Source organism: Tachysurus vachellii, chromosome 15 (assembly GCF_030014155.1).
Source record: "Tachysurus vachellii isolate PV-2020 chromosome 15, HZAU_Pvac_v1, whole genome shotgun sequence".
Taxonomy (NCBI): domain Eukaryota; kingdom Metazoa; phylum Chordata; class Actinopteri; order Siluriformes; family Bagridae; genus Tachysurus; species Tachysurus vachellii.
Window position 1 is genome coordinate 7843531 of NC_083474.1, and position 11986 is coordinate 7855516.

The 11986-nt window shown below is 35.8% G+C and overlaps 1 protein-coding gene across 4 annotated transcripts; it reads right to left on the bottom strand.

Moving 5' to 3' along the window:
- Window positions 1–347: 347 nt before the first annotated feature.
- On the bottom strand, window positions 348–11147 carry laynb (layilin b). 4 transcript variants are annotated; one of them, XM_060888592.1, is made up of 7 exons: window positions 10926–11147; window positions 8439–8739; window positions 6664–6818; window positions 6453–6500; window positions 3296–3364; window positions 3072–3177; window positions 348–1627 (listed from the first exon to the last, which is right to left on the bottom strand). In XM_060888592.1, the coding sequence occupies exons 1-7, from the start codon at window positions 10999–11001 to the stop codon at window positions 1348–1350; spliced, it is 1035 nt and encodes a 344-aa protein (XP_060744575.1). In that variant the 5' UTR covers window positions 11002–11147; the 3' UTR covers window positions 348–1347. The 4 variants fall into 4 exon arrangements, with proteins under 4 accessions (XP_060744575.1, XP_060744574.1, XP_060744573.1 ...); XM_060888591.1 differs by having other exon boundaries at window positions 3296–3367; XM_060888590.1 differs by having other exon boundaries at window positions 349–1627; window positions 3072–3189.
- Between the last annotated feature and the right edge of the window lie 839 nt (window positions 11148–11986).

Here is an 11986-nt window from a genome sequence, read left to right on the forward strand (position 1 = left end):
CTGCACTTTTTTTCTCAATCAGTAGTCAGTTATATCTTAAGCTGCATACTATCATACTGGATAGTACACAGAATAGCACCATTAATAATAAATGACACAAAGTATTGTGTTATTGTGGCTATGAGGTTTATGACCCACTCAACAGACACAAACTGACATGATTAAACAGGGACATCTGCTGGCAAGGTTTATTATTACATCAGTACTAATGCCTGTTAATTTAACAGCTCTACATCTATATACAGTATATATATAATTTAGTATTTTTAAGTGTTTTACAAAACCCAACATCGGTTTTGTAACAAACAATAATAGTAAGTTTTAACATGTAAGAAAAAAATATATAATAGCCATAATGCATTAATAACATGTTTATTGGTATAATTATATGAGTCCTAAAGTATAATAAAAAAAAAAATGTTATGATGGCATTCAGGACATCTGCTTATTGTGTGTATGTGTGTGTTTGCGTGTGTGTGTATAAAATAATGTTGGACTGATTATTACAGACTCATACATAATAAAAATAGATATGTGTAAAAAATGATCAATAAAAGCTTATGTCCTATGTTTAGCTGCAAAGTCCTAGCAAGACTCAAAATGGCGTAAATGTAACATATTGACAATGATGCCGTCTTGTTAAAAACGCACTGTAAACACTGTCCAGTTTGAATATTAATTTGTTCTGAAATAAAACCATTCAACCAAGAGTTATGAGGTGTTCTGGAAGGAAAATTAACTCAATTATAGTGTAACGGGTATTAAACACAACCATCAGGATATATTTCCACAAATATACAAATCCTGAATTTGAAAACAAATCCTTATCTTGTTTGTTATGCAAACAATTTAAAACAGTATGGCAGAATGTTTTGCCGGTATTTCATTCAGTATAATTTTAAAGCACAACAGGAAAAGAATAAAACATTGACAGTTTTATGCTTTTATGCTGCAAACAGGATTTTTAACACCTTAAAAACAGCCAAGCTAAGCAAAATGAATGCCATTATTTTGCCTTTGAACTGGTAGAATCAACAGAGTCTGAAAAACAAAGTCAACGGGAATAGGCCAGTCAGGACAGGACGTGAGTGTGAGTTTCCGTATGCACTGTCTTTTTCCTGTGCACAGAGGAATTGGCAATGAGGTGATGAAATTTTGTGTTTTTTTGTACTGCCCATTTCAGAGAAACCTCAGGAATGAGAATTCACAGGACCCCATGTCCTTCACATCAGGTTATTGTAGATTGTATGAAAGTCAAAGCACAAATACAAAATAAGTTGAGATGAATTAAAGCCAGGTGAGTCGGAAGTCAATCAATTTTGGTCTCCATCACATCACTGGAGAGGTTCAGTATCCATAAATGTCATTATCCACCCATCCTGCCTCCATGTTGGCTGGAGTGTTGCAGGTCTCATATATGTCGTTGGTGACAAAGCCAGCGGTATTGCTGGGAATGTTCTCATAGTCTGTTGAACTAAATGTCCTGCTGATATCTGAGCTCATGTATTCTAGTTGGGCCCCATTCCGCCTGGGACCATCACTGGGATCTGGGCTTCTGCTGTTTTTCAGGGCACTTGCAGGCACCCATTGACCTGGTACAGCATAGATGTCATTTTCTTCTTTTCTCCTGAAAACATATATTCATTTAAAGCAGAAGTAAATGGTCTTTATGTACAGAAGGTATGTCACTGTAATTTATATTCTGTAAATTCACATGCATAGTCACAGATATTCCTAGCCATCTAGCTAACATGAGATAACCTGGCAGGATTTCTGAGAGCATATCTATATTTACATAATCCATACTCTAAAGCTAGCCAACACGCTAGCATGAGCTAACCTGACAGGATTAACATAGTGAAATTTGATGCAGTATATACCATTCACATAGCCATCATTCATTTATTTTATACAATACAAGCTGTTTTTTTTACACAGGAACACTATAGTATAAAGTTGGCTGTCTCTTTTAATGTCTTAGACATCTTTGATCGATTTAGCAGTAAGCTTGCCTTGCAGGCATTGGTGATCAAATACGATATATGGTCAAAGGTTTGTGGACACCTGACCAATCATACCTTTACACTTTTGTTGAACATTCCAATGCAGAAAATGAATCTTCTTTTGCTTTTATAATAATTCCCCATTCTTCTGGGAATACATTTTACTAGATTTTGGAGCAAGGCTGTGTGAATTTCATAGCATTTAGCCACAAGAGCACTAGTGAGGTCAGATACTGATGTTGGGTGAGGTAGCCTGGAGCGCAGTCTGCATTCTAATTTATCTCAAAGTGTTCATTAGAGTTGAGGTCATGGCTCTGTGTAGGGCACATGTGAGTTCTTCTGCTTCAACCTTAGCAAACCTTCTATTAGCCTTGCACATAAACCTTGAAAAGCAATGTTATGCTGAAACGTGTTCAGGACTCTTATTTCCTGAATGCAAACAGTACAGCTACAAATTACAAAGACATTCCATATAATTTATACAACTGGGTGCAAAGGTCACTGTGTACATATAGTGGACCTCTGGAATGATACTGTCCAGTGTCATATTTATGCCCAATGTCATATGACCCAGTCTTGTGCTTGTACTTGAACTCAATCAGTTGATTGACCTTGTAGTGTTCCATGAAGCCAAATCTGCAGTGTTTCTTGTCTGGTACTACAGACAGGTTGAAACCTGCCACTCTACAAGGAGAGCTCTTTTACTCTTCTACAAGGACTCTTCTTCTGCTGGTCACTGTGTACTTTCTCCAGGTTGTTCAAGGTTAACACTCCCCCTTCTATTAATGGATGTATGGTCATCTATGAAGACCTTTCCATAGTTCTTTAAAGACTGATGCCAATGCACCGACCATGTTAATGGGAAAGATGGTATTTATTGCATATACTGATTCATAAATCACTACCTAAGTTCTGGACTGTCTCATCATGAATGTGCTCCACTGTCGCTTATCTGTAGTTAAGACATCATACGTGAATAGACTTAGCTATTTAATGAGCAGAAAACCACTTTATACAAATACATTAGCTGCATGAAATGTCTTGTTTGTCTCTGAAGTTTTCACTTACTTTCTAGCCATGACTCTGTAACAGAACACCCCAGAGACCACCAGTATTATCAGAAGCAAACCAGGTACAGTAGCCAGGAGGATGTAGGAAATGTTGATAGCTTCATCTGAAAGAGACACTAAGAAAATGGTGTTTGGCATCAGCCATATAATTTTTTTTACTCTTTTCAGGCTAAAAAAGAATGCGACAAGAAACTGGTTGATTAGTTACAAGGAACAAGTTACCTGATGATTCAGAAAATCTGTTTTTTATCTTTTCGCCATTCACTGTGACAGGCAGTTGTTTGAGAGTTACTGCTGGCAAGAGAGATGAAAATATAGATTTAAGACATCTAATTCACACAAATAGTGAAGCACTGAAAAAAAGTTCTGATCTTCTAGGATTTTCACACATGGCCAAATTTCCTGGTCTTTTTCTAGTCTTTTGATAGCCTCAGATTCTTGTTCTTGGCTGACAGGAGTGGAACCTGATGTGGTCCTCTGATGTTGCAGCTTATCCTTCTCAAGGTTTGATGTGTTTTGCTATCTGAGATTCTTTTCTGCTAAAAGAGTAAATTATTTGAGTTTCTATAGACTTCCTGTCAGTTCAGACCAGTCTGGTAATTTTCTTCTGATCTCTCTCATCGATATGGTGTTTAATTTTGCAGACCCTCTAGATGTTTTTTGTTTTCCACACCACGCTGTGAAAATAATCACTGCCATAGACTGTTTTGTGGGAAGATCAACAGTTTCTGAAAGATTCAAATCAGCTAATCTGACTCCAACAACCACTCATTGGTTAAATTCAAAGATAGTACACTTTTTTCTTCGATCTGTTCTTTGCTCTTTAGCTGTATCTGTGTGTTGTTACGGACTGTGCTGCTGTCACATGATTAGCTTATTGGATAACTACATAAATGAGCAGGTGTATGTAACAACAAAATATTTGGTACATACAGTAAATCAAGCTAAATGTACTATAAATAATATTAAAGGTGCTCCACACAGGGTTAATACTGCAAGTAAAATATTTTTCATATGAATGCATGTGCCATTGCTTTAGCAGCTGTGCTGTCTGTGACAGATGCATTAGTACAAAGATAAGCTTGAACCTGTGGAAACAAACATGCTTCAGGTACAACAACAGAAGCTATGATGGATGAGGTTTGTTATTCTTATCTAATGTTTGCAAGCAATTCCATTCATTTATAAGGGCCACAATGTTTTCCCGACTGTGACGCCTACTTCCCTGAACGTTCTACCTTACGATCAATGATACTGCTTGTTACTTTGGCCATGTCTATTCCTGTTGGGTTTTTATCGATTGTTATCATTTTTCTCAGGGTTGGAAAAAATACTGAGATAGGATACTTAAATATATAGTACAAAATTGTAATTGTAAGTGGACATATACAGTCAAAAATTAACAATTTTTTTTTTTCAAGTTTTAAGTTAATGTCTACTTTTTGCATGAAATCAAACTTTTATTTAATGTTATTTCAATATCATTCATAAATAATAACTAACATTCAGTAAATAATTCACATTTAGTTATTTATTTGCTAGTTGACTCTAGCCAAGTCTAGTTTAGTCAGCTATGTTAGTAGCTGATACAAAATAATACTTAACTATAGTAACATGGAAGATTTTGAGTGCAATACTGTTTGTCAAATTATTTTTTTTTTTATATTATTTTCATGTGTTAGATTTTTTTTTTTTTTTAGAATCCATTATGATATAGAGCTTGTTAATGAACATAATTCCATATATAACCCCAACATAAAGTTCCCTCCAAAAGTATCGGAACAAAGCGCTACACTAAAGACATTTGGGTTTGAGATAGAAACAGATAAGAAAGTCTGATCTGTAAAAGATAAAATTCTATTTATTTGTATATGGTCTTATATTCCTCCATGGATCTCAAATCTAAATGTCTTCAGTGTAGAGCAAAAATAATAGACTAATTTCTTGACTACAAATAAGGAAACTGTATACTTAAAATGAGTGCATCAAGTGGGTAAATATCAGTGGACTATTTTATGTTGTTACTGACCCATTTGGGGACTGTTGGTAAATGAAACCCCACATTTTAGACAAACGGGGGCGCTAGTGAGCCACTTAAGAGACACACCTTTGTCTGACCTTTTTGTCCACACTTAACAGCCGACAAATGTGATGTGTGTGTCAAATTTCAAGTTAATCTAAGCATGCCAAAAGCCTTAAATATGAAATAAAATAAAAGTAAACTGAAATAAAAGTAAACTTTGACACAATGCCATGGCAACAGTGTTTGAGATATCAAAAATCAGTTCGCAATTTCACATCTCCAATATCTCTGCGTCATGGTGACCAAGTCTGGTCTCAATTGCATGAATCTCCTAGGAGGAGTATTTAAAAGTTTACCGCATGCAGCTGTCAAAAAATCCACCTTTGTGTCGTGTCATCACAATAAGACATTTTTTGCCTTAAATAGAAGACACTTCCTGTTTCTCTGAATTCGCCATAAATTAGTCGCCTCGCCATGGCAGCACCGTTCGAGATATCAAAAATCCCTTCGCAATTTAGCAAGTGCAATGTCTCGCCATCATGTTCACCACTTTTGGTGTCAATCGCATGAATGTCCTAGGAGGAGTATTTAAAAGTTCACCACATGCACTTATAAAACAATCCAAAATGGCCGACTTCCTGATGGCTCATAGTTTAGAGGGCGAAAGTTGTTCGGGACGTACAACTCTCGTACATGTGCGAACATAATTGCCCGATCTGTGCACCAATATTTGTTTTTGCATTACAGGGGGCGCTACAGAGCCCCCCTGCCATGGCCGTATTCCAGCCTTTGCCCGAGCCTAGTGTCGCACGACTCTGACGTGTGTGCCAAATTTCAAGAGTTTTCGAGCATGTTAAGGGACCCCAATTGGCCAATGTGTGGAAAAAAAAATAAATTAATAATAATAATAATAAACCCGAGCAAAAACCGTAGGGCTTCGCACCTTTCGGTGCTCAGGCCCTAAAAATATGTTTCTTTGAAACGAAGGATACTTTTCTTAGTATTGGCAAGAAAAGGGAAAAAAAACATCCGTCTACTCAACCTCCAGTAATAGAGGTCCATATGTGTATGGATCTAATGGATTTCATTCTGTGAAAATAACAAAAGAGGCCTGATTTTAGACCAAAATAAAAAATGCAGTGTGCTTTGCCTTAATTAATGAGCAGTTTTGTTCACTTTTTTGTATTCTAGACAAATAAGAGAGCAAAAAAGCTGTAAAGAATAGACAAAAGCTCTATGTTTGGATGGTTGGGCAATTTGCTGTTGTGGTAAGCTGATTACAATTGCAAAAGAACATGAGTAAAAGAGCAACTAGACTATTTAGTCTAAGTTTTTTACTATTTTTATTTTTTTTACCTGAGTGAGCAGTGGAATTTCCAGCAGGAGTAGGAACTGTAGGTATTTCTGTAGAGATAACATATAAAGAAGCAAGAAATAGAGGATATTGTAAACAAACAAACAAAAAAATCTTAATAAAACATCTTAATAAAATATCTTAATAGTCAAATCTAAAAAAACCTTGAAATTATAAATGAAATAAAATCTGTGTAACACACATATAACGCACCTGCATATTTGCATATGAAGTTATTTTTGCTGTTGCATCTGATATCACTCCACTTGAACAAATGGAGACCTTTCAGAGAAGCAGGAGGATTGGGACTGTACTTCAGGGCCACACAGTGGTCAAAACCACACGAGGGCTCATTCAACAGCCAGTTCCTACAACAGGCAACACAACACAAACTCTGAATAACTGCTGCTATTGTACAAGACAAGATCGTTTACGATAATTACACCAGTAAAAGTGTCTTCAGATAAAGTTTCCTTTGTGCACTTCCAAAATGTTCTAGTGCACACATGGATTTCTAGTGGGTGGTGTAAGAAGACCAGGCCTACACAGTCACATCTGTTTCTTTTATTGTTTCAAAGCAAAAATCCAAATATACAGTCAATGGCGAGGCCAATCCAAACAAAAACTTTCTCTTGTCATTTCATATTCATCCTGAAACCAAATGTCTACAGCAAAAACTAAAGAATTGGTCTATAGTAGGTTTTCGAATGCTTTCTGAGGAGACTGTACAGTATGGCTTTGGGTTGGGCCTACTGTACATGGATTGAGTACAAATCCAAATCACAGTTTCAGACGATTGTTAATTAAGTAATTACATAATTAATAATGAAGTTATTAAACAATTAAGTTTATCAGGTGTGTTAGGAACGAACAAACAAACGTAAATTGTACAGTATAGATTTTCTGAATCATCAGGTAACTGTGTAGAAATTCCTAATAATTCAAGTCTTCCATTACAAGACAATGTTATTATTAATTGTTTTAACTTGTACTATGCAAGAAAAGTGAACATATGGAAGCTTCAGTTTTGTAAGGATAGTCATATAATTCCAATGATACCTTATAAAACCTGATTCACAATATAAGCATGCAAAAGAATTGACTAGCTTCTGTATTTCAGGCTTCTGTTTACGTTTTTGGGATGGAAATTTGCTCCACCAGCATCTGGAAGAGAGCTGCTTAGCTCTGCCCTGTTTCCTTAAAAAACAGATCACAAAGGTACATGTAGTTTCAAAATCTGTGAAATTAAGACAGAGGCAGGAATTAAACTCCCAATTCTGGGAGTGCAAAACAATCATGCTGACATATTTACCACATCGAATCTTTAGCTTGCTAATAAGGAATTACTCATTCTTTATTAATTACTTATTCATTCCTACAGTATGTCAAGACACAATATGGTTTTGAGCTTATGGCCCTAGTTATATTGCTCGCTTCTGCCCCCTAGTGAAAAAAAACAGAGGCTGGTTCTTTTTTCAAATTTTTCATTTCAGTTAAAGTCCCACTGGCATGGACTCCACAAACACTTCTGATCCATTATAAACATCGTACTGTTGTATGATTACATGCTTCATTAGAAGCGATAGGCAGTTAGCAGGGTCAATATCACTACTTTGCTTATATTTACATATGGACCTAGAAATAGTGCAGAATCTTTAATATAATATATTCAAGATATTGAATGATTAGTTCATTATCTTTTATCAATTAATAATTAAAATATTTAAAAATTCAAAAATAATTAGCTGATATTTTTATCCAATATACACCATTAGACCCAGCTACATGCTAGACATCACGTCTATATGGTTTGTTGTAGCCTAGTGGTTAGGGTGCTGGACTACCGATCGGTAGGTTGCGATTCACCAAGCTGTCACTGCCAGGTCCCTGAGCAAGACCCTTACTTACTCAGTTATATAAAATCACTTCTCAAGACTGTGCAGTGTTTAAAAAACAGTTGTTTACACCTTCAATCACTCCATAGCTACCTGTAGGTGGCCTGGCTATGATCCAGCCAGTAATACTGTGATGAGCATTCTGCAGATCCTGACTCTTTGTAGCCTTGATTCCTTCGAAGTCCAATCCAGAAGTCACCTTCAGCAACCGGTGCACCTTGAACAAACTTCTCCATTAGCCTCTGTTCGCTTTCTGTTTCAATACTGAGCAACTCGCCGTCGTCTTCCCTGCACTTCCGCCTGGCCTCTTCGAAGCTCACCCTGTATCCACTGTCCTGGTGGTAAGCTATCTTGTAGCACGGCCTCTCAGTTCCCCGACGGCATATGCGCTGACCTGTGAAGCAAAAGGCACAATGTTTAATTACTTGAACTACCTGCTCAATTGACACCCAATGTGTTTGTATACGTTTGCTGTTACATAAATCACCACTGAAGAAATTAAATCAAACAGAGAAACAAAATGAAACATTAGAGTCGTTCCCAATGTTTTTAGAAAATCTTTTTCCAGGACGTTTCCGATGCCTTATATACATAACAGCTGTTGTGCAAGGAAAGTCATCTTGAATGACTCACATCTGCCAACATCTTTAAACACTTAACTCAGAGCAGCAGGTCCTAAAATTCCTTCTACTTGGTTGAGTTAGTGCATTATTACTAATGACTGTTATGAATTATTCATTCTAAGAACAATGTCCTTTAAGATGACTGAAAATACTTAGGATATGCAAGCATACAAATCCCCTTGTGATGCTGCTATTTTAGTAGCTCATGACCTCACTTACTATTTACAGGGCCATTTAACCATTTTCTCTTTTTTCAGGCATTTGCCTAAATGAAAAATTGACGACTATAAAATGTCCAGGTTTTCCAAGATATGTGAGGAACCCCAATCATGTTGTCACTGAAAGCTGTAGCTTACACCAGAGGCATAGATAAATACAATGTAAATGCAAAGGCACTGTAATACAAACCAAGCACTAACTCTCTTGCAGACTGAAAGCATCAGATCAGAAAATGGGACGGGTTTCAGAGTCAGGTCTTGAAAAAGACTCAGATTAAGAGTATATTCCTGTAATGATTCAGAATCATTCCCTACTGTGATTGCATTCACAATGTTATTATACAAATGAGTCGGGATGAAATTGTCATGTTTAATGATATGTATGTTCATTTAATGTATTATTAATTGATCTGATTGCCAAAACAGTCATATGTCACCCGAATATCCCACATTTCCAAGAAAGATGTAGCATAAACGACGTTGGATACATATAGTTACATAGTATGTTACATAGTATATGTTACACAGTATATGTTACATAGTAGGTACATAGTATGTTACATAGTATGTACATAGTATACATAGTATATGTTACATAGCATATTTTACATAGTATGCACATAGTATATGTTACATAGTATATGTTACATAGAATGTACATAGTATATGTTACATAGTATATGTTACATAGGATGTACATAGTATGTACATGGTATATGTTACATAGAATGTACATAGTATATGTTACATAGTATATGTTACATAGGATGTACATAGTATGTACATGGTATATGTTACATAGTATATGTTACATAGGATGTACATGTGCATAGTATGCACATAATATATGTTACATAGGATATGTTACATAGTATGTACATGGTATATGTTACATAGTATATGTACATAGTATATGTTACATAGGATGCACATGTGCATAGTATGCACATAATATATGTTACATAGTATGTACATGGTATATGTTACATAGTATATGTACATAGTATATGTTACATAGGATGTACATAGTATGTACATGGTATATGTTACATAGGATGTACATAGTATGTACATGGTATATGTTACATAGTATATGTTACATAGGATGTACATGTGCATAGTATGCACATAATATATGTTACATAGGATATGTTACATAGTATGTACATGGTATATGTTACATAGTATATGTACATAGTATATGTTACATAGGATGTACATAGTATGTACATGGTATATGTACATAGTATATTTACACAGTATATGTACATGGTATATGTTACATAGTATATGTACATAGTATATGTTACATGGCATATGTTACATAGTATATATTATACACATGGGCACTTGTTAGGAAATATCTGGGAGGCTAGTATACTTTAAAAAATGTCCTAATACCAGGAGACTAAAACTTGAAAACTTAAAAAACTTAAAATAAACTACTTTACTCCAACACACGATATATAAACGACGTTGTACTTGAAGCACTTTGGAAGTTTTTTTCCATTAAAAACAAGTCGTAGGTACAGTGACTCTCGTCGTTTAATGGACATTTTCCAGACATACCACAACATTCTGTTAGGTTTTAAACTCAGTGAAACATCCTAGCACCCTCACATGACAGCTGTTAGGAGTGAATAGGCCTACTGGACATTAGTTATGTTTTTTCTCCCCACACACACACACACACACACACACACACACACACACAGTCTACTACACATCCGCTTACTTACTGCTGAAGCCTTTGAGTGCGCAGCCTTGATGACAACAAACAGCCAAAACAGTTCCGATCAGCTTCATGAAATTCATCTCCACATATTTATTTACATCAACGCTGAAGTACAAGGTAACAATCTGCTTTGAGCAGGAAAACGTCGCGCCGTCAAACAAGCAGAAAGAACGAAGAGTGTGGCGGTGCAGAAAGTCCTCCAATCCTCATGTCCCACACTACCCACTAGACTAGACTACTAAATAGTGTGGACTTTGGGATAAGTATGCCAAGTGGTGCACACCAGCACGAAAACATGCTCCTCTTCTACTTGTTTCAAAGTACTTTAGGTGAAAAGTAGTTTTAAAAATCTTTGCATGAAGAAGGATGAGGGGAAATTCAGTCTAGGATTAGAGGGATATGAAGGGGAAAGAAGACCCATCAGTTGTGCACTTAATGGAACACTCACTCCAAACACAACAATAATTCTGCTGTAAACATGCACACGATAGGGAAACTTACAGACTGTGTAAGAGAAGTTCACATTAATAATATGCCAAAGTTATGCCATAATAGTATGCAAAACATTTTCAGTTAGCTGAAGAATTATACATGATTTTAAAATTGTCATTCGTACATTTGTATTGTAACAGACAGGATTAGTCTGGTAAAATAATTACACATAGCTGTGACATCCAGAACAGTCTGGCAAAATCTAATAGTTTTTTTTTAAAATAATAATAATAATAATAATAATAATAATAATAATAATAATAATAAGAACAACAGCAATAATAATAACAACAATGATAACAACAACAATAATAATAATAATTAAAGCTGCAAGCAGCATTTCCCGGGTTCAAGCGTTTAAGGCCTTTAGGGAGTTTAAGTCCTTAAAGGATTTTCACATACACAAAGTGACAAATAAAAGTCATATCGGTGAGTCTACAATCCTCGTGCGAAGCAAAACGAAGTATGAAAACATACTTGGCAATAAAGACCATTCTGATTCTGATTCTGAGACTTTGCCTTACGAGTCAGCACAAAATTGGGTTTTTGGACCTATGGGCACAAACGCTGAAG

Bases quoted from the DNA above. Each gene is read 5' to 3' on its own strand.
- laynb (XM_060888589.1), bottom strand. From the start codon at position 11,001: ATGAATTTCATGAAGCTGATCGGAACTGTTTTGGCTGTTTGTTGTCAT. The intron at 8,740-10,925 runs GTAAGTAAGCGG...TTTGCTTCACAG, and splicing joins CGCACTCAAAGGCTTCAGCA to GTCAGCGCATATGCCGTCGG. The intron at 3,190-3,295 runs GTAACTTGTTCC...CCATTTTCTTAG, and splicing joins CAGATTTTCTGAATCATCAG to TGTCTCTTTCAGATGAAGCT.